Source organism: Pseudonaja textilis, chromosome 2 (genome assembly GCF_049901715.1).
Source record: "Pseudonaja textilis isolate UNSWEBS1 chromosome 2, rPseTex1.2, whole genome shotgun sequence".
NCBI lineage: Eukaryota > Metazoa > Chordata > Lepidosauria > Squamata > Elapidae > Pseudonaja > Pseudonaja textilis.
This window is the reverse complement of record NC_141991.1, coordinates 60,741,992-60,765,624: the sequence shown is the minus strand read 5'-3', so window position 1 is coordinate 60,765,624 and position 23,633 is coordinate 60,741,992. Positions and strand designations below refer to the sequence as shown.

Sequence of the window (23,633 nt, the reverse complement as noted above, 5' to 3'; positions counted from 1 at the left end):
GGCCCTGGCTCCTAAGAAGGCCTCAACGTCTGAACTGGGAGCTGAAAAAAGGAGGCATGCTGCATTGGAGAAGCAGTTTGCCAAGAATTTGGAACAACTGAGACAAGGCCTAATTCAGCCAGGAGAGGCACAGGCCTGCCCCTGTACTTAGAGCTGCAGGGATAGAAAATAGTTCTGCCACTCACCTGCAAACTTGTCTCCTGAGAGACCAGATGAGGCCTCCTTGCTCCAGGACCTGAGTAGTTTCAGGCAAGCTGACTGGGTGGCTTATAACCCCAATCCTCAGGGGTTTTTGACCCAAGGACATTGGGCCGGGGCGGAGGCCACTTTTACCCCCACAGCTGCTGGTCTTCACCCAATGGATCCTTCCTTAGGCAGCAGGCCTGAAGATCTTAAGAACATGGTCTCAGTGGCAGTTAAGTAGGGCATTGCTGAGGGATTTCAGCAACTCCTTCGCCAGACAGGTGGGAGGTCAAAGTTTCCTCCCACCCTTCTGTCAGGTTATTCCTCCTGCCCAGCAGGAATTTTCTAGGCCCCATGAGCACAATTTCCCTGTTAATCATCCTGAATGGGGGGAATATGAAGACAGGAGCTCTCTGTACCTCTCAGAACATTTCAGAGGAGGAGGAAGGTGAGCTCAGGGAATCCAACCTTTCAGAAGAAGGGGGATCCAGATCTGAGCAACCCACTTCTGCAGCTGTTTCAGACCTTTATTTAAGCCCCTTCTACATAAGGCTTTAGTCACTGCACAACTGGGGCCCGAGGAGGTGGCACCAGCGCTGCAAGTGTAACCTATGGTCCAAGGGGACTCTTTATTTTCCAAACCGGTTATCCAGACTGAGGTGCTCCCATCACCTTTATTGTTCCTAGATCTGGTGAGGGATCAATGTGCTTCCCCAGTGTCAGGGCCTCGCCCATCATCCCAGGATAAGTGATTCTACAATGTGAGCCCTTCCCTGGCCAATGCCCTATTAGTGCCAATGATAGATGCTCTGGTGGTAGTCACCTTCTCCTCCGGGACTCCAACTGAACCGGAGGATGTCCTCAAACTTGATGGCAAGAGGTCTGAACATACTCTCAAACACACGCATAAAGCTACAGCTTGGCTGGTGTGGGCCTCCACCGTAGCCTCTTTCTTTATGAGGTCTTCCCTTCACTGGCTCCACCAGCTGCAGGATCATTTGCCAAGCAGCGATTCCAGGTCTCACCAAGACCTGAACAAAATCATCGCTGCAGCAGAGTACAGCTGACGCCACATTAAACTCTGCTAGATTTGCACCAAAGGCAATGGCAACCTCAGTGGCAGAGAGACGCCTACTATGGCTATGCAATTGGCAGACAGACTCACATTGCAAGTGGAAGCTGGCATCTGCTCCCTGCTCGGGGGAGAATCTGTTTGGAGCGGCCCTGGAACATTACCTGGTGGAGACCAGGGATAAAAGGAAGATACTGTCATCTGCAAGCAAACGATTGGAATTCCGGAAGACGCCGTATTCCCAGCCTCCCTCCTTCCGACCTGATACCAGTCCTTGGTTCCCTCGGGGCCAAAGAACATTCCCTCCTTTCCAGGAACAACATCCTGATTGGGCTGGCAGGCAGCAGCAATTCTTTGGGAAGAACCCTTTCGAGGAGGGCGAGGTTGTTCATTCTGACACTGTAAATGACTGCATCCCCTCCCCTCCCATTGGAGGTCGTCTGGCCTTCTTCACCTCAAGATGGGAGGAGTCAACATCGGACACCTGGGTTCTCAGGATTGTAACATCGGGTCTTCAACTTGAGTTCCTCGCCCCCCCCTCCAAGGTTTTTTGTTTGCTGTCCAATTTCTCGGGACAGGTCCAAACAGAATCTTATGGAATTGGCTATCTAGCACCTGGTGGATATCAGAGCCCTACAACAAGTTCCGGTGGATCAACAGGGGCTGGGATTTAGCTCCCGCCTCTTTGTAATTCCAAAGGCCTCGGGTGGTGGTGGAGAGGAATTCTCGACCTCAAGTCCTTGAACAAGTTCATTCCCTACAGGCGCTCCAAGATGCAGACCCTGCACTCTATTCTGCAGAGCGTTCAGGAGAGCGATCTCCTCTCATCCATAGCACACATGGAGGCATACCTACATATTCCAATCTGGCCCCTTCATCGCCAGTTCCTGTGCTTCTGTTACAACAGCATGCACTACCAGTACTGGGCCCTTCCGTTTGGCCTATCATCGGCCCCCAGGGTCTTTACCAAGGTCCTGGCAGCATTGGTAGTGTCTCCTAGAGCTCTACCAGTGAGGGTCCAATGCTACCTGGACAACATTCTGATCCAGTCTACCTCTGTCCTGTTAGCCAACCATGACTTTCAGACCCCAGTGCAGCTCTTGCAGGCACACAATCAATCATCTTCTACTGACGACCCGTCTTCTACACCTTGGTGCAATTATTGACACAGCTGCAAGGTCTTTCTTTCCCTGGAGCGACAATAGAGTCTCAACACATTGCTACTCTGGGTTTGACAGCTACACACCATTCCTCTATCTCTTCTGCCCCAGCTAATTGGAATGATGATTTCTTGCATCAACATAGTGCCGTGGGCTCGACTTCATGCCCACACTCTACAGTGGTTCCTGCTGCCATTTCAATGGGTGGGAACCAGCTACTCATCCATAGGGGGAAGCTCCCCCCCAGAAGTCATTCATTCCTTCCAGTGGTGGTAGTTCCAGGCCATGGGGAAGGACCCTTTGTTCAAGGAACCAGCCAGAATCATGGTCACAACAGATGCCAGCCTTTACGGCTGGGGGGCTCACCTGCAAGGTGAGATCACTCAGAGTCTCTGGTCCCAGATAGACAGGTCACGCCCCATCAATCTGCTAGAGCTCGAGGCAATCTTCCTGGCCTTGCGGCACTTCCAGGACAGGGTGGCAGTGTCCCATGTATTGGTCATGACAACATTGCTGCCAAGGCCCATGTCAACAGACGGGGGGACCCGGTCCAAGGCCTTGATGCAGGAAGTGGAGCGTCTGGAGGGGTGGGCAGAGAGGCACCTCCTGTCCCTTATAGCAGACCATATCTTGGGGGTTGACAATTCCCAGGCTGACTGGTTGAGTTGGACACAGGTTGACCATTCAGAGTGGTGTCTTCCCTCATCCCTGTTCCAGGAGCTGTCCAGCATATTTGGAACCCTGGTGGTAGATCTATTCGCCACCCCCAGAATGCACAGGTAGGCAGATTCTTCACCAAATTTCCTATCCAGGGAGTGGAGGGGACCAATGCTCTTCAGAGCAGGTGACCACAGGTCTCTATGCCTTCCCCCCTCTTCTTATCATTTTGGCAGTAATTTGGAAGATATTGGAGGAGAAGGCGGAGCTACTACTTCTGGTGCCTCATTGGCCCAGGAGGCCCTGATTCACCGACCTGGTGAATCTGTTGATCCAGAGACCGTAGAGAATACCGGCCAACAGGATTTCACTCAGCCAAGGGGCCTTACTTCACCTGGACTCCCAGTAGTTCCAATTGGCGATTGAGTGGAAATCTTTGAAAGAGTCCAATCTATCAGATAAGGTGATTAAAACCATTCAGGCATCTTGTAAACCATCAACCAACTGCATCTACGATACGATCTGGAAAACGTTTTGTGGCTGGTGTTCTAAGATGGCCCGGGACTCTACATTTGATACAGTCCCAGATGTGTTGATGTTCCTACAGGATGGTCTAGATAAGGAGCTGTCGCCTAACACTCTCCACTGACAGGTGGTGGATTTGGCTTCTGTCTTGTCATGGGATAACTATTCTTCCCTATCCCACCATCCATCAGTTCGCAGATTTTTGAAGGGAGCCTCAAATCTGTATTCCCCCTGTAGTGCATAGGAATCCCATTTGGGATCTCCCATTTGAACCCTTAAGAACGGTGGGACTTGGTCATTTGACTCTCAAGGTGGCCTTCCTGGTGGCTATTACATCGGTCAGGAGGGTTTCTGAGTTGGCGCCTCTCCATGAGGCAAGGTTTGTGCATTTTTCATGAGAACCAGGTAGTGCTCCATTTAGACTCTTCCTTTGTCCCAAAGATTAATTCTTGGTTCCACAGGGCTCAAGACATAGTCCTACCAGATTTCTGCTCCAAACCTCAACATGAGTTGGAACAAAACTGGCATACGCTGGTTGTACGGAGAATGCTCCGTATTTATGTCAAACGTACTGCTACTTTTCACAAAACGGAAGCGTTGTTTGTGTTCTTCCAACCAGCTTCCTTGGGCAGTAAGGCTTCTCCACCCATGATGAATAGATGGATCAGGACATGTATTTCCACTGCCTATCTATTCCTGTTCTCAGCAAGCTCACTGCGCATTCTACTAGGAGTGCAGCGACCTAAGCGGCCTGGACTACCCAGGTGCCTATGGAAGAGATTTTCAGAGTGGCTACCTGGGCGTCGCCTGGTTCTTTTATCCAGCACTATCCGCTGGATTCCTTTGCCTCTGCAGAAGCAGCATTTGGGAGAAGGGTACTCCAGAAGGTTCTTTCAGTGTCAGATTGAATGGACCAGACGATGGCCCTCCCTTCGACATGCAAGCTTTGGTATGTCCCAATGCTGGACTCTCGATGTGGCATTGAGGAGAAAGGGGCATTGGTAGACTTATCAGAGAACGCCCTTTCTATACATGCTGCTAGAGAGTTCAGCTCCACCCTGGGGTCGCCTGGTCTTGGTTGGTGGGGTTCTTTTAATTGTTTTATATTCCAGAGACCCTCTACGTCTGTCAAGCTTCTTCACTAGAAAAGCTAGGGCCAACAGAGGAGGCTGGCTTTTTATAGTGGCAGACTCAGCTCGATGACATCAGAGGGAGGAGTCATATCCCAATGCTGGACTCTCTAGCAGCATGTATAGAAGGGCATTCTCTGGTAAGTTTACCAATGCCCCTTTTGCTTCATTCTGTAGCTGTAAGTGGAATTTATGAGTTCTTTTTCCTTTATAATTAATTCCAAAATCTCATTTCAAATTTATCTGGACCCTTAATCAATTTGTAACTTCCACAGTCAAAAGTTTTAATCATTTTTTTTCTATTCATGTTCTTAAACTATTAGTTTAAACTTTCTTTTGCTAAGGATTGAGGGAAATTCACTCAGTGCTGTCAAACATGTTGATAGGTATTTAATAACTGAAAAGCAATTAACAAAGCAACTTCTGAAAGTGAATAGAAAAGGAAATATGCAAACTTAGTGTCCTTTTAAAATGCTGACTGTGATTTGAGCAAGATAGATATTCCCTTGTCTCCCAGAATTCTAAACCAGAAACTGCTATCTTATGGTCTTTTTGTGAGGAGCAACTGTCTGGAGCACTTGTAGGCAATTTCAAGTTCTCTCTTTGCCCATAGAGGTTTCAAAGAGCTGGTCCACTTGCTGCCTTTTCATTTCTCTGTATTTGTCGGATTAGCTTTCTGCTAATGTGACTTTTTCTTCAAAATAATATAAATGTATCCTCATATAGTATATCAAAATTACAAGCTTAGATAAAACACCCCAATTGGCCTAATTTAGGCCAATTTCGGAATACACTTTAAAATAATGAAAAAAATTAACACTGGTATTTAGAAAATAGAGTTATAAAAATGAAACCAAGAAGTAAAATAAGAAATCATGAAATTATTATTAAAAAGAAAAATATTCAAATAACACTAAAATATGGTAAATTTACAGTCTTATTCTTATTTTTTCCTATATTGAAAATCTAATCTGTTTAAAAATTAAATGCAAGGAACATCATCTATGTTGTAATCAGACATAAAAGAATAACAGAAATAGTCCTCTTAATAGAGGCATTTTTACTGTGAGTACTGATGTATTCCTTTTGCAAGTTAAATTTCAATTCTTAATTTTAAATAATAGACAGGATTGAGAGCCAATTTGATGTACTGGTTAAGATACAGGTTAGCAACCAGAAGAGTATGAATTCTAATCTCTCTTTGATGTTGGCATCCTTCAGTCTCAAAAGACTATGGTATCAGAAGACAATGGTAATCTCTCCTTACGCATAAAGCAAACCGGGTGATCTTTGGTCAGTTTGCTTTCTCTTAGCCCAAGGAAGCAGGCAATGAAAAACCTCTTCCAAAATTTTGCCAAGAAAACTGCAGGGACTTGTTTAACCAGTCACCAGGAGCCAATACTTATTTGAAAGTATTCCCTCCCCCTCAGAAAAATCAAGATTATGAAATTTTCTCGTCCCACTTTCCAAAGATTGCAGCATAAAGAAAAAAAATCTTTATCCCTTGACTCAATTTCTCATGATGGAGATTAAATTCTTTGTTTATTAACAATTGTAGAAGGCAAATCAAGAAATAGCTCTATTGCGCCCCCAAGCATATTCCAGGGTGTTATTTGCCTGGAAAGCTGCAAGTTTCTATCTCATGTAGTTCTCCAAAGAAAATGACAGGAATCGGTCTATTTCAAATTCTATATTCAGTAATTCTGTATAGCACCAGAAAATCTAATTTGGCCAACTCTTGGAAATATTTCTCCATAACAGCCACTAATTAATTAATGTCATTTCATTAATTTTTCTTTAAAACAACTCAACTTTTAATGCCTATTTTGTAAGAATTATTAATTACATCTTGATCATGTGTTCAAAATCAGTACAGTACATTAATTCTTCCTCTAAAGAGTAGATATATTAAGCATATGTTTGTGGAAATATGGTGATTCTTGCCTGTCATTGCAGGCAATATATTGTCTATTCTGATTTTAGTATGCATGAGCTGATTGTAGTGCAATATCAGGCAAAAATATTTATTGGGGTGGGGGAATGCTAGGTTGTATGCTTTTCCACCAATATTTGAGTCTAAAGAGAAGACTGACAAAAACTACTGATTCTGGGAGCACTTACCTTGTTGCAAACTTTATATGAACTGTTAGACTATGCTCTTAATTTGTTTTCAGTATAAATCCTGTACAATGTGTTGAATTTATTATTTTTTTCTCTAAAGAGAAATAACAGTATTTCTCATTAAATGAATCAGTACAACTAGCAATTACGTTGCGTTATGCAAGTAAATGAAAAGCACATTTAAAATGAATCTAGTTCATCTACATAGAAATATATGTGAAGAATATATATATATATTTTTCTTAAGTTTTCGCGAGTACTTACATGTATGGCATTCGGCTTTGTTCGGGTATTTTCTCACGTCATTGTAGTTGTGCTTTTAAAGTTGTAGTGACGTTTCAGCAGAATCTCATCTGCTGAAAGTTGCTACAACTTTAAAAGCACAACTACAATGACGTGGGAAAATACCCGAACAAAGCCGAAAGACAGACATACAGACATACATACATACATACATACATACATACATACATGGTATTCGGCTTTGTTCATCTGACGTGGGAAAATACCCGAACATAGCCGAATATCATACATGTAAGTACCCGCGAAAACTTAAGATATATATATATATATGGATCTTTGGTTGTTCGGGTTTTCTCCCGCGTAAGATTCAAAGTATCTAGGCAACGTTTCGATGAAGTCTCATTCATCATCTTCAGGCTTCTGTCTTCGGCTCTTGCTTCTCAAAGTGATGTGAGATTGTCAGGGGCCTTACTTCAGGTGACACCAGACCCACACCCATGAGAGCCACACAAGATGCCACCACCACACTTCCATGTAGAAAACAGACTCACACCCACTCAGAAGATGAGACACGACCATGGACCAGAAGCTGCACTGCAGCTGCATCACTACCCACTTCAAACCCCTCCGAGCCATACATGAAGCAAACCAACACCCACTATGAAGATGCAGCACGACCATGAACTCGAAGCCAAACAGCAAGATCACAGCTCACCAACTCAAATCCCCCAGCAACTAAGACTAACCTGAGCACAACCAAGCCCCCACCTGAACAGAACACGCCTCCAACCAATCAGAACACGGCCAACCCCCAACCAATCAGAACACAGCCAAACCCCCTACCAATGAGAACACACCCCCACCCAATCAGAACACAGCCAAGCCCCCACCCAATCAAGTCCCACCCCCACTAGCAGTTAAAAGGAAGAAGCAGCTGCAATCTCACATCACTTTGAGAAGCAAGAGCCGAAGACAGAAGCCTGAAGATGATGAATGAGACTTCATCGAAACGTTGCCTAGATACTTTGAATCTTACGCGGGAGAAAACCCGAACAACCAAAGATCCACATACAAATACCCGCGAGAACCTCAGAAAACATATATATATATATATATATTAATTCATTCATTCATTCATTCATTCATTCATTCATTCATTCGTAGATTTTCACGGGTACAGGTATGTAGGTCTTGGTGTGTTCGGGTCTTTTCCTGTGTAAGATTAAGAGTATCTTGGCGACATTTCGGCGAGCTCCCACTTGCCATCCTCAGGCTGGTGCTTTCGGCTTTGTGCCAGTGCAAGCAGTGTGTGATCGGAGCTGCCGTCTCTCTATAAGTACTGGTGGGGGGGGCTGGTGTGCTGGGCTGGTTGGCTGCGCTGCTGCCTTTTGCTGGGTTGATAGAGTTGATGTTGGTATAATGGGCTTTAAAGAGAGCTCTGATCATACACTGCTTGTACTGGCATGAAGCCGAAAGCACCAGCCTGAGGATGGTGAGTGGGACCTCGCTGAACTGTTGCCAAGATACTCTTAATCTTACACAGGAAAAGACCCGAACACACCTAGACCCTAGACCTACATACCTGTACCTGTGAAAATCTACGATATATATATATATATTATATTCAGCTCTTCTAAAGATAAGCCATTGGAGACAATATATTCCATAGTATTGTATGCTATGAAATGGAACTGGAAGGATACAGTTAAATTATCTATTTTGTTTAGCAATTTTATAAATGTTTTTAATTATACCTGGGAACAGAAATAATAATTATGGTATCCTGTGAGGTCATTGAGAGAATATTTATTTGAGATTGAATCACCATCCAAGGTGAGGGGACAATAATTCAGAAGATGTTTGAAAACCATCCACAAATTCCTAATTTATTTACAGGTAAAGTTTTCTTACCAACCATTATTCAATGATAGTTGAGATTTCCGATGGTGTTGAAAAAATAACTTTATAATCAATGCCTTTTTGTATTTACGACCTTTGCAGTGTTGCTCTGTCATGTGATCACTATTATAGTTATGTCACAATATACTTATCGATTAATCAATTGACCATATTAAACATAAGCATCAATAATAGTAAAGTACAGTAATATGAGATAAGATACAGTGAAACGAGATAAAATTATTGTGAGATAAAATAGAATAAGGTACAGTAGTTTAGAAAGAGTAAGATAAAACAGTATAAGGCAAAATAGAAGAAAACTTTATTAATTAAATCAATTGACTGTAATATATATATATACACATATATAATTAATACAAAAGTGCAAATAGATAAAAACAAAACAAAACTTCATAATAGATTGTCTCCCCTATCTTATCTCCAATCTGATCAAGATTGTCCTCTTTTTGGCCTTTGAAATCAAAAGTGCAGTCTTATTGATGATACTTAGGTTTGTTCCCTGCAATAAATAAAACTGGATGCCCCAAATATTTTTTTAGTTTTTAAATAAGGCCCTTCTGTAGAGTACAATTTTCAGTAAACAAGAATGTGTCCAGTCTCTTCAAAGGCTGCTGTTCCCCAAATGTACAATCTTGGGACTCTAGTTGGGATTCCATGAAACCTCCCATGTCTTACCATTGAGTCCAGTTGTTTGAATCAAGATCCAGAAAAAGCTGTTCTGAAATGTTGATGTATGTAAGTTGTTAAATATTTTTCTAACTGGAAGGCTGATTTTTTTGAGCCAGCCATTTCAGAGACTTGATACATTTAAGTACTCCAATATCATCTTGGGCAGTTGTTTTAATAAATCTTTGTTTGAAAGCTTTGTTGGCCTTTAGATTTAATTGGACTGCAAAGTGGTTGGAAAATCCATATTGAGACATGTCATTTGAAAGTTGGGTGGTCTAAGCACAAGGTTGCTTGTTGTGTAGTTGCTCTTTGAAGCAAAGCTTGAGTAGTTTGTTTGGGTTCATGAATAGGATGTTCAGCCGGTAATTAAAAACTTTAATTACGAAATGGCTTTGTGTAGGGGGCATGCCCAATTCTTTCCTTATTGCTGGGGCTGGTGTAAACCTTGCTTATCAAAAGGTCACCAAAAAAGTGATCCCATGACTATGGAACACTGCAACTGTCATAAATATGAATCAATTGCCAAGTGTCTGAATTTTGATCATGTGACCATGGGGATGTTGCATTGGTCCTGAGTATGAAAAACAGTCATTAGTCACTTTTTTCAATTCTATTGTAAACACTACTAGTGGTTGCTAAAGAAATGATTATAAATTGAGAAGTACCTGAATTTTAAATATTATTTTCAGGCAGTTCTGCATATGATAATATTATCTGGATTGGTGCTGTTTAGATCAACTTCTTCCATGTAAAATGAAGTGGAAACTATTGGAATATTGAGGAGACTTGGCAAAAAATCAGAAATGTGCTTCTTAGAGGCAGCACTCACCTTTAGCAATAGCTATTAGACACCTGGACAGCATCTGTGTTCCTAAATTTTATGGAAATTGATTTGTTCAGAAAGGAGATTTGAAGTTGACAGGATATTGGAATTTAAGATCTAGATATAGGTGTGTGTTGTAATAAATAATTTCAACTATTATGGAGGTGATTTTTGGTTTATATATTTACATCTTACAGCATAACTATAAGGTATAGATAATAATAGAATTTTTCTTTTTTCTATTGCTATCTAGTGATATAAATACTGTTTGATCTTGCCATGTTTGAACAAAGTAAAGTTTGAACTAACCAATTTTATCCCAATTTATGAAACACACTACTTGCAAATAAAGGAGCTATGCTACAAGATGAATAATTGAGGACTTGATATAAGTATCTGCCAAATTATTATTTTGAAGCTTTTTCCTATTGTCTGGAAACTGTGTTATAGATGTATGACAGATAAATACAAAATCACAAATTCCTGAAAGATTTTGAAAATAAAAGCAGAGAATAAAAGTATAAAGTGGTAACCAACACATTATGCAGTTTAAAAGCACATAAATTTAGTAAATTATTATGATGAACTATTATTTAACAAAATTCATTGGGTTAAACTAATATAGTATGAAATTTAATGGTAATAAAGCAAAAGATGTGTGTCTTCTTTGATAACTAAAATTGTATTAAAATGAAATAGTTAAAAAATGTCAGAATATGAATATACAACTGCATTGAATTCTAGAATAGAAGAACATTCATTTTCTTTGAATATTGTTCACATATAATGCAAGCATATATGTTTACTTTTTCAGACTAATTCTAACTTGAGTCCAAGTGCAAACATTGCTTCCTACTAGTTTAATTATTCTTACAATTTTATTTGCTTTGTTTGAATTAGTTCATAATATTAAGTTAGGCTACTATTGCTTGAACTTTGGTTGTTTTAAACTAATGACATTACTGATTTTATGTTAATGAATTTTTCTAAAGAGGAATAATATATATGTGTGTGTCTGTGTGTGTAATGTTTTACTAAAAAGCATTTTGATTCCTGTTAACTAATTTGTTATTGATATAAAATTATTTTGGTGTGTTTTCTAAGGGGTGGAGATTAACATGACTGTATTATATTAATCCGCATTCAATTAGGGAGGATGTTATGTCTGTATATCTTAATCTTTTTTTAAAGATTCTTTTTAATGTGTTTTTCTTTTTTTCTTTTTTAATATTTTGGCATTTTATATTAACTTTTTTGAATAAATATAAAATATTTTAATATGAATGTTGTTTCTGTTTTATGAAATCAAATATTAATGTACTGTTCAACATCTAATCTTTTAACATATTATGTGTCCCTAGTTATATGCAGCTTCCAAGGACATGTGCAGCAAGGCTTAGTTCTAGAACTAGGAGAAACTGTTCAGATCTTGGAAAAATGTGAAGGTATGATATATTGAAAATATTTTTTCTGGGGTTTATGAACTTGCTCTTTATTCAGATATCTTTTCTCTTTATTCAGATAGTAATAATAATCTGTGATCATAATAGTATCTTGTGGGTGTTCTTCTGTAGCCAATGCTACATTAAATACACTGAAATATAAATGGTATATCCCCTTCCCTTGTTTTCATTCACATGCCACCTTTTGTCTTGTAAAGAGGAGATGAATAAGATAGAAAAAATGAATTTCTGTTAAAACTGAGGTTCATTGTTTTTTATTAGGCATTGGGAAGCCAATCATGTTGAAGTTGTCTATACATTCCCCAAAAGGAGTGTATTTTATATTTTGCAAACCTATGTTTTAATAAATCATTTGTGAACCATTATTATTCAAATACTTAGTAAATCTAACCTGACCCACTTTCTATAAGAGATTGAAGCATTATTAGTAATCCTGTCAGAAAGGGGTCAGCATATTTATTAATCATCTGTCTATAAATATTGGAACTTCATTTTAGGGAGGGCAAGGGTGGCTTGTGATGATTTTCTCATGATAACCAGTAATATATTTAGATTTCTTAATGAGTTGCATTCTAATACATAGTCCATATTATTTAATATCAGTGGCTAATTTCAAAACTTTCTTGAAAATATTGTAACTACAGTAAAAGTTATGATAAATAAAATTGTCAGCATATAACACTAACGTCCTCAAGATATGACCACTATTTAACCTGTCTATTTTGATCACGTGACTCAGCAGTCATGAAATGTGGCGTGCTTCCTGGGTGGGGGAGGCCATTGGAGGCCTAGTACAGATCCATGTGTTCTGGCCCTCCCAAAGCCTCCCCCAAGATGTCCCATGCTCCACTTCCCATACTGTGGGTCCCAACAAGCCTTTTCCCACTCTCACCAGCTCCTCACAGGCCCTAGGCCTAATTCTCACCCAACAGGCCAAATACCCTTCTCCTCATTTACCTTTTAAAGGTCTTCCAGAGCACTGGAATGACTTTCATTTTTGTGCGGCCACCATTTTATCCTGTCACAAAATGGTGATTGCATTTGGGTTGCTGCCAAGTGGCCCAAGGATAAACTGCTTCAACAAGGCCTGCAACATCTTCTGTAGCTCTGTGCAGACCTCTGTAAGGCAGCAAAACGAAGCAGTTTGTTCCAGGGCTGTGCTGCAGCAACCTAAATGCTTGGGACAAAATGGTGGCCACATTTAGATTGCTGCTGCACAGACCTGGGACAAACTGCTTCATTTTGCTGCCTTACAGAAATCTGCGCAATGCTGCAGAAGCTTTCTGCAGCATTCAGAAACTTCTGCATCACTGTGCAGACTTTCTACTGTAAGGAAACAAAATGAAGTAATTTCTTGGGCAGCCATCAAATGGAGGTTGCATTGCTAGAAACATGTTGGCTTGCTTTCCTTCCACATGAGGTCTGGAGAGTTCCAGAAGGTAAGTGGGATGTGATGAATATGTCAAGAGGACCCAAGCGCTGCAGAGTTCTGGCAGAGTGGGATGGGGTGAGAGGCAGGAGGGTGCTGCAGCGACCCTGTAGTGGGTTGTAACAGCAAACAACCACAGGCCTGTTGCAGGTGTTGTAACTTTGAAATGGGGTTATATGTAGATTTTTGGAGCTCTGTCATAATTTTGAACATTTATTAAATGGCTTGTCATACTTCGAGGATTACCTGTATAATGGCAGGGTTATAACTGTTTGTTATACGTAAAGAATTTAATGACTATATTGTATATGACAAATCAACAACATTAAGGTGTCTTTTTATCTCAAGTATTTCAAAGTCTACTATTTTCTTTGCAGGTAGGTAAGTAGCTTTAATATTCTATGTAGCAACTGTGCACTTGTGCTCTTATCCTATGAAGTGATTATATGCCATCAAATTGGTGTTGACTCTTAGCAACTGTACATAGATCAGTTTGAAATGTACTTGAGAGAAAATTGTAGTTGTGAATTCAGAGTATGAATTTCAAATTAGGTTAGGATTTGGTATTAACAGTAGCTAGATCAAAATCTTTGGGATGTCTAGTTGCTTATATTGCCTTTATAGGAAAAGAAAACCAAAGCTAAAAAGAGAATTACAGTAGGAACATGGAATGTAAGAAATATGACACTCTGATACACAGTGAAAGATGAAATGAAATGGCATTAACATCTTAGGCATCAGTGAATTGAGGTGCATTGGGATTGGATATATTCATTTGGAAGATCATACTGTTTTATTACTCAGGACAAAAGAAGAATGAAATGGTCTTGCTTTTGCATTATGAATGTTACAGCGAGAATAATGCTTGGCTATAGTCCAATCAATGAATGAGTAATACTGATTAGACTTCATGGACAATTATGTAATATGACAGCCATTCAAGTTTGTGCTCCAACTACTAATGAAAAGAGGCAGTTGATGATTTTATCACCATTATTTATAATCAGATTTAATTAGAAATTGACAGAAAGTGCAAATTTACAATGCTTGAGATTGGGGACTGGAATGCCAAAATTGGAAAATTAAAAGAAAACATAATTGGATTGTATAGCTTAAGAAACCGAAATGAAGCAGGAGATTGATTTTTCCACTCCAGTGATTTCTTGGTAGTTATATTCAAATGAAATATTTTAACAGTGATTTGGAGTTCGTGAACATTTACCAAGTTTGCAAATGATACAGAACTCAGAAGGGCAACAAGTAGTTTAAAATGAAAATGGAAGATTAAAAACATGTAGATAGGCTTGAGCAGTGGCTCAAAATGAATAGGATGAATTTACCATATTTTTTGGATTATAAGACACTCTGGACTATAAGACACACCTGGCTTTTGGGGAGGAAAACAAGAAAAAAAAAATCCCTGCTTCTGCCTCCCAACAATTTGCCTCCTTGCTGGTCAACTTGAGCACAGCCTGATTTAGTACGAGCAGCTGATTGGCGGCTGGATTGGCCTCCCAGAATACCGCCGATCAGCTGTTCTAGGCTGCGGGGATCGCCTCCACCTATTGCTGCCTCCATGCACCCCATTTTTGGCCTTTACTGGTGCGGCAATCCCGGCCACCTGGAATGGGCCGAAAATGGATGTGCAGAGGCCGAAAACGGGATGTGCGGAGGTAGCGATAGGCGGCAGCAATGGATGGCGGCAATCCCCACAGCCTGGAAAAGCTAGTTGTTAGTATTCCAGGAGGCTGATCCAACCACCTGCTGCAAGGAGGCAAATTGCTGGGAGGCAGAGGCCAAAGGGTGGGGCCAGCAGGTGGGCGGGGCTTGGGCAACATTCTCTCTATAAGACGCACAGACATTTCCACCCACTTTGGGGGGGGGAGCGCATCTTATAGTAAAAAAATACGGTAATAGGGTAAATTTCTTATTTGAATTTGGATAAGAAAAACAAAAGAGAAAATGACCTTGTAGTATAATAACAATAGACCATGGAAAGAATTTTTTTTAATCTACTCTCTCCTGATCAAACTCCAATTTGAATTCTGTGTTCACTTCTGGGCCTCATAAATCAATAAGGAAAGTGACAAACTGGAGCAATTCAAGGCTCCAAAAGGTGAGAGTTCTGGAAACTAAATCCTATCAGAAAAACATAGAAAAAATGTGTTAAGTTTGCAAAAGAGGTAGCTACTGGTATGTAGAATATAATAACTCTTAAAATTGCCGTGCAGGATTATTATACAGGAAAGAGAATGCAGAGGGTAGAATCAAAAATATTGAGCTAAAACTATAAGGAAGTATATTTGGGTTAAGTGTCAGAACAAACTTCCTGAGAGTACAAATTGTAAGCCAGTGAATCTGACTGTCATGTATTTTCATTACTGAAGATTTTCAAATTGAAGTTAGATATCATTTGTTACAGGTACTTTAAGAGATCCTTCAGTGACCAGAAACTCTGTGATTCTATAAATATAGGTGGGAGATGTTCCTATTAACATTCCTATTTCATTAAAAAGAGAAATTCAGACAACGCCATGTAGTAAATTGATTTTTCAAATTTCCATTTGACTATTCTGAAAGCAATTGGACAATCACTTATCAACATAAAAATTGGAGCTCAGAGCTCTAATTAGACATATTGCTAGAATATCATATGAACCCAGGGGTGGGTTTCTACAGGTTCTGTCCATCTCTGTAGAACCGGTTCTGAAGAGCAGCAGACATAGAACTGGTTCTATGTCTGCTGATGTTTTTGCCCACCTGCCCGCCCCACCTACCTGACCTTTATTTCCTGCTTTTTCAACTTCAGCTGCCGTGCGAGGCACAGCTGCAGTTAAAAGAGCAGGAAAAAGGTGCTTTTTCAAAGGCTGCTTCTCCACCCGCAGTGCTGCTCAGCTGTCCAGGCACCAAGCTAATGATGATTTACAGGCGCGCGCATACAGGGAAGCACATCGTAAATCACCGAACCTTGTAAATCACTGAACTGGTAGTTAACCCTGTTGGATCCCACCCCTGTATGTATCCCTCATAATTATTGAAAATAACACAATTTGTAAACATTAACATGTTTTAATAATATATTTTAATATAATTGAATTTATTTTATTTTAGGTTGGTACAGAGGAATTTCAATAAAGAGACCTAGCATAAAGGTATGCTTAGATGCTGCTTTTAACAAACACAGTATTGAGTTTAATGCATCTTTTCAAATAATCTTACAAAGCTGGTAAATGTTGACTTGAACTAATGAAACAGTCTTCTGTATTGCCAATAAATCCAGCAGAATATTTAATATTTTTGTAAGTTCTCTGTAGAGTTATAATAATAATCTCTTATAAAAGAGCAGTCAATTGTAAAAATTGAAATAGTCAATCAAATCGACTACAAGCCTTAGTCCTAATGTGTAACATATGCAACATTCACTGCTAATGGTAAATAGACTGCCAGTCAGTTTTGGTGTGTTTTTACTAGCATGACAAAGAACAATCAAATGCTGGTTTTACCCAAAGCTCTTTACTTTAGTAACTATTTTGTGAGCCAAAACATGAGAAATACGTATACCATACAGATAGTCCTTGCTTATGATTGTTTAACAACAGTTCTAAAATTACAAAAATTTGGAAAAATTGACTTACAACCCAACCTTGATGTTACGACTATTGCATTACCTCCATGATCACATGATCACAATTAGGATGCTTGGCAATTGTTTTGCATTTAAATTGGTTGCAGTGTCTTCTGATCATGTGATCGCAATTTGCGACTTTCCGAGGCCCCAGTTTCTGAAAAGCTAGATTCACTTAACGGCCACTTAATTCACCTAATGATCAGGATAAAAATGGTTGTAAAATTAGGTCTTGTCACATGATGGTTCATTTACAAGCATATCGCTTAGTGACTGAAATTCTGGTCCGAACTGTGATTGTAAGTCAAGGATTACCTGTAATTGTACAGAAAACTGATAAGATTTGCATGTAATTCAGAATAAATCAATTTCAATCAGTCAGATATTCTAATTTATCAGCACTTACCAAACTGTTTACTTAAGTAGGGCTGTTAAACTGCATTTATAAAAACCTTACAAAAGTATCACGTTTCATTTTGGGAAAATTCAAAATACAGGAAAACAGAAAGAAGTAATCAGACCTCAAAACTTAGACACAATAGATTAAAAAAGAAGAAGAAAAGGGAATCTGAAACTATTTTCTTTAAATGTGCTGATAAATACTGAATTCTGCTGTCCATCAATTAAAATGTTCATTTAATTCTTCTTGTTAAAATAAATATAATCCATTTTCCTTCCAGGGAATCTTTCCTGTAAATTACATTCATTTGAAAAAGGCTCTTGTCAGTAACAGAGGGTGAGTATGCATTTTAATTATTAAGATATTGATATATCTGACAAATAGATAGTAATTCATTAACATTTAATATATTCTTAATTTAAATTACTTTTGCATGTAATGTTTAATACAGTTTTAGCCAAACTCAAATGCTGTTATTCTATAACACTATATGTGTTCTATTAAATAATTCCAAGAAAAAATTACATCTAATTTCTTTCCTAATTTTTTTGCTAAACATGAGGAACATAGTTAAAAAAAAACCTTTCTTAAGGATCACTGATTAGTCCTTATTCATAAAAATGATACCTTGTCAGGAAATTTGACAGGCATGCTGGTTTTTTTTGCAGCTATGTGATATCTATGAGACTAAGATAACCCATGCCTAGATAACCCATGCCTAGATAATCCATGCCTTGTTGTATCATTCTTTTAGAGATATTTCCTTATCAGATGTCTCAAAGCGTTCAACAGTGACAGAGCTTCTAATGTATTGCCTTTGCAGTAAAAGTTGGAAATACATTCAGAGATTACCTGCCTTGAAAATAGCCCATTCAATGATATTCATTATAACATTTTGTATTACATCACAAATTACTTTATGACAATGCTAATGTCATTAAATATTTTGTAAAATTTATCAAATATAAATTCTGTGAGAATCATGGCTCCTGGATTTTGGATACATTGTGTAAGTTAGTTCTTTTAAGGTATTTTGGTTCAAAAGTTTTTGCCATGTTTTGTACTGTTTTGCCCAGTTAAAGGCTATAGGAATAAGAGTTTTAGTAATATATATTAACCAGAGTATCAATTAATGTTTGTCAGCATCACTGGGTAGAACAGACCAGAAAATCAACTTTGAAAGAGGACTGAAATTACTTTTTTGAGATTTACAGGAACCTGCAAATCTGTTATTTGGACTGTTGCAAGATGCTCTATTTGGAATTACTCTTGAAGAATATTTGGAAGCTACAACTGGCACAGAACGCAACCACACAGGCCTTGGGGCCTTAGAATGGCCCATATCACACTGCTGTTCGGCAAGCTGTACTGGTTGCCAGTTTGCTTCCAGATCCACTTCAAGGTGTTGGTTATCAGCTTTAAAGTCCTTCATGGCATGAGTCCAGCTTACTTGAGAATGCTTCCTCCTCCACCTTTATCTGCAAGATAACTAGAAAGAGTCGAGTCTGAAATGGTTTCTCAAATTACATTTCTGTTTTGGACTCAGATTCCATTTATCTCATTGTTTCCTTGGTTGTTGCTCTTTCTCTTTTTCTCAAGGTTATTCTTCCATCCCATTACACGCTTCCAGTAAAAAGATAGACCTAAAATTGTCATAACATAAAATTTTGTACAACGAAACTACATATAGGCAGAAGATTATTTGAGAATGGAACATTCCACTATTATGAAGCAAGTGTAATATATTGGGTGATGTTTGTTGTATATCAATGAATACATAGTCTCAAGGGAAGATTGAAGTAAATGATTCTGCAGTCCTTTTTTCACTGGCGTTTATACATTTTACAGGCAGTATGAAACAATTGTTCCACTTGAAGATTCTGTTATTACTGAAGTTACAGCAACTCTCCAGGAATGGGCTATCCTCTGGAAGCAGTTATATGTGGTATGTAAGCAAAAGCATGTAGCTCACAGGGGTATAATAGTTCATACAGTGTGACTGAAGAATGGTGATAATAAGTATATTTAGAGATCATATGACACATTTCAAAGACTAGTTCCTGAGAATCCAGCTTGAATAGGTCCAGGATTATGTTTAATTAATTAATTAATTAATAAAGCAAAAGTTCAAAGTTCAAAGCCTTTATTGTCATTGTACATCATGTATACAACAAAATTGGTTTAGCCTCTACTGGAGTGGTCCATACAAAAATACAAGACAACATGAATAATATAAAGAATAATCCTTATACACATAGTTATGAAAAAAACTAGTCATACGTTTCCATATATACTTCATATTCTGTGCAACATGTATATTACTCTGGTGTATGATCTGATATCATGGTATATACATATTACACACTGTAGTGGCAACAGTGAAATTCATCATATTAATCTGTTTGTGGTGCTATATTGTGTATGGAGTCTGACAGCCCCTGAGTAGATGCTGTTTTGAAACGTATTTGTTCAGCTGGCTATACTTCTGTGTCTTCTGCCCAATGGTAAAAGTGAAAAGAGACACTGGCCAGGGTGTGAATCATCCTGAAGTATCTTCCTTAATCTGCTGAAACAGTGAGTCCTGGCGGTGTTATCCAGTGGTTTTAGGGGGCAACCAATGGTTTCTTGTGCCAAATTAATCACTCTGTAGTGCCTTCCTGTCCATGGCTGTTAAACCAGCCTACCATACTGCTATACAGTATATAAGGACATTTTCTATCGTGGACCGATAGAAAGAAGTCATCAGCCATTGTTCCACCTGATTTTTTTGCAGGACTTTAAGGAAATGAAGCCTCTGTTTAACCTAAGTAACCATCAGAGACAGGTTATTTTTCCAGTGAGGTCTTGACAAATGAGCACTCCCAAGAATTTAAAAGAGGAAACCCTCTCCACATGGCCCTCCTTGATATACAATGGGGCAGGTTCCTCTCTTTGCTTCTGGAAATCCAGCACCATCTCCTTTGTCTTGCTAGCGTTTAGATGTAGGCTGTTTTTTGAACACCATGTGGATAGCTTCTGGACTTCTTCCCTGTATGCTGATTCATCCTCTCCAGTTATAAGACCCAGCACCATTGTGTCGCCTGCAAACTTTATTATGATGTTAGATGGATCAAAGGATATGCAGTCACGTGTATACAGCGAGTACAGGTAGGGGCTGAGTACACAGCACTGAGGGGAGCCTGTGCTGAGCTTCAGGGTGGAAGATGTAAAGGACCCAGCCCTTACTGTTTGTGGACGATCTGTCAGGTAGTCTTTGATCCAGTCATAAGTGAGGGGAGGGAAATTCAGGTCAGTCAGCTTCCCAATGAGATGCCTGGTAAGATGGTATTAAAGGCCGAGCTATAGTCAAAAAAAAGCATTCTGACATAATTCCCAGATTTCTTAAGGTGTTTCAGTGCAATATGTAGAGCAGTGGCGATGGCATTCCCTGTCGACCTGTTGCTTCTATAAGCAAACTGGTGTTGATCGAAATTTGGTGGGAGACAGGACCTGAGGTGTTGTAGGACCAGTCTCTCAAAGCACTTCATCACTATAGATATCAGTGCAATGGGTCTATAGTCATTCATGCTGTTTATGACTGCTTTCTTTGGAACTGGGATAATTGTGGCTGCTTTCAAGCATGATGGGACTCTGGCCAATTGCAGGAATATGTTAAAAATCCTTGTCAGGACCCCTGTTAATTGGAATTTGAATTTTGCATCTGAATTTTGATCACATGTTCATGGGGATGTTGTAACAGTCGTAAGTGTGGTCATAAGTCACTTTTTTCAATGCTGTTGTAACTGAATGGTCACTTAATGAACTGTTGTAAGTTGAGGACTGCTTGTAAAATGTTGTAAACAAAATGTAGGAGCAGGTAAAAGATCTGCTGAACTTGTATTTTCTCAAGCTATAGAAGGCAAAAAGTCTTATAATATGCCAGTCAAGCTGGGGTACAGAAAAATCCAAATCACACTATCCCAAATGATATATTAATAAATACTTGTTTATGGACACAAATGAAAAGAGAGCCAAAACCAAAAGTGAATAATTAACACAGGTAGTCCTTGTTTAGTAACCACAATTGAGACCAGTAATTCATTCACTTAATGATATGGTCACTAATTGGAAAATCATGTGACCACAACTTGCTTATGGTTTCACTTCAGGTTTCTTTTTTATCCACTTCTCTGGAATGCTCACCCTAGCTCAGGGATAATTAGAAAGAAGGGAATTAATATTTGTTTTACATTCATCGGAGAGGAAGGGTTTATAAGACAGTTACAGGCACACAATGGAGAATACACATTGAAAGGAATGCATGAGCAGCAGCTGTTTTCTTAACTCAGTTACCCACTACTCCAACCCCTAGCTGCTTGGTGGCAAACAAAAGCTGAAGGTGTGAAAGTGATAAAAGTCTTGTCAGTTACAGCAGTAGCTACAAGCTGGCTAATAAAAGTCAGAGAGCTGCACTTACTAACTAGCAGTTAGTATCTTTTTTAAAAAAATGAATTTTATTAATTTTCAATAAACAAACATACACAAACAAAACACAAAACATAAAAACATAAAACTTTTGTTTTGGAAAGCGGCCTAGTCCCGGGTTACGTCTTTTGGTACAGACATAAATCAAGTTCATGCTCACTTTATATACCATTTCATATCTTATTTACCATACTATATTTTCTATATGGCTTCTCCCCTCTTTTCATTCTCTTAATTCTATTTTATTTATTTCATCTCAATTTAGATCATTATACTGATATCTTTTGTCCGTTCTGTTTCAATCATCTATTTTTCTTTTCTCATTAACACAATATTTCTCCTGTAATCACTAATTGAAGTATGACGCCTTTCTATCTTCCCCTAAATTTAACACTTAAAATATAATTCTCATTCTGATTCTGCTTAGCACATTCTAAAACTACCTACTACATTTTAAGATAGAAAAATAATAAATTTATAATATAATTGAAACAATAATCCATAGTATATTAAACTTTATCATTAAATCTTAAGCATTTTTTGGTATTTTGTTAAATCAGATAAAGATCCAGTTTTCTAACATTGTTTCAAGTAAAGATACAACAATACAATCTTATGTACTTTTGCAGAATCTCTTTTGTAATCCTAGTCTTTTTAACCCCCCATCTCTTGATCTCCACCCTCTTGGTCTCCACTCTCTTCTGTGAACACAAGCTATTTCATTTAGCCCTTTCTTCTTTTTAAACTTTCTCTTCCTGGGGTCTATCTTTCCCCTAAATTTAATTTCCATTCTGATTCTGCTTAGTACATTCTACATACATTTTAAAATAAGAAAATAATACATTTATAATATAGTTGAAACAATAATCCATAGCAAATTAAACTCTATCATTAAATCTTAAACACTTTACATATTCCCTTTAATATTTTATTAAATCATATAATATTCCAATTTTCTAACTCTATTTCAAATACAATACTACAATACAATCTTGTGTGCTTTTGCAGAATCTCTTTTTAAATTGTATTTTACCCCTTGTCTCTAAAAAAGATCGGTTTTTTTACATCTTGTTTCAGGCCTTTGTAACTTCTCTTCCCTTTTTCCCTTCCTTTCTTGTCCAATCTAGCCTTTTTACCCCCCCACATCTCTTAATCTCCACCCTCTTAATCTCCCCTCTTTGTTGTATTCCTCTTTTCTGTTGCTTTCTGACATTGTATCAATTTTTCACCTTGTTTTTCCCTTTTTTGGTTGCTTTTTTTTAAGTCTTGAATTCTCCATTCTCTTTCCCCTCTTTCCCTTTTCTTCCTCAACTAAAGTTATTTGTTCATTAAAGATGGCTTCTTCTTCATCCCAGCCTTCTTGTTGTTGTAATTCTTGGTAGGTAGAAATCGCCATTTCCAAAAAGTGGAAAACAGATCCAGAAGAGCCCTTCCCTTCTTGTTCCTCTTCTCTTAACTTTTGAAATTCCATTTTCAATTCTTCAACAGATAATGCCATTGTGAGGTGTTTCTTTTTAAACAACCCAAAAGTTTTTAGTCTTTCAAGAAATAGTTTCCAAAAGTCCCAAAGTCACCAAGCAACCCAAATCAACACAAACTGTTTCATTTGGCACTTTCTTCTTTTTATACTTTCTCTTCTTGGGGTAGAATCAATTGCAAAGTTCCAAAATGTATTTTTTAGAAGTCTTATTACAGTTTATCTCTGATCTTATAAGCTTCAAGCAGTCTCCTCCAGCAAAATCTTAGTAT

General features: G+C 38.7%; 1 protein-coding gene across 7 annotated transcripts in view; it reads left to right on the top strand.

Moving 5' to 3' along the window:
- DOCK3 (dedicator of cytokinesis 3) overlaps positions 1–23,633 on the top strand; it is a 177,279-nt gene that overhangs the window by 9,642 nt on the left and 144,004 nt on the right. For all 7 annotated transcript variants that reach the window (XM_087924051.1, XM_087924049.1, XM_087924050.1 and 4 more), the window contains exons 2-5: positions 11,865–11,948; positions 16,507–16,547; positions 17,701–17,756; positions 19,269–19,365. In XM_087924051.1, coding sequence (XP_087780177.1) covers positions 11,865–11,948; positions 16,507–16,547; positions 17,701–17,756; positions 19,269–19,365 — 278 coding nt within the window. The remainder of the gene's footprint in view (positions 1–11,864; positions 11,949–16,506; positions 16,548–17,700; positions 17,757–19,268; positions 19,366–23,633) is intronic.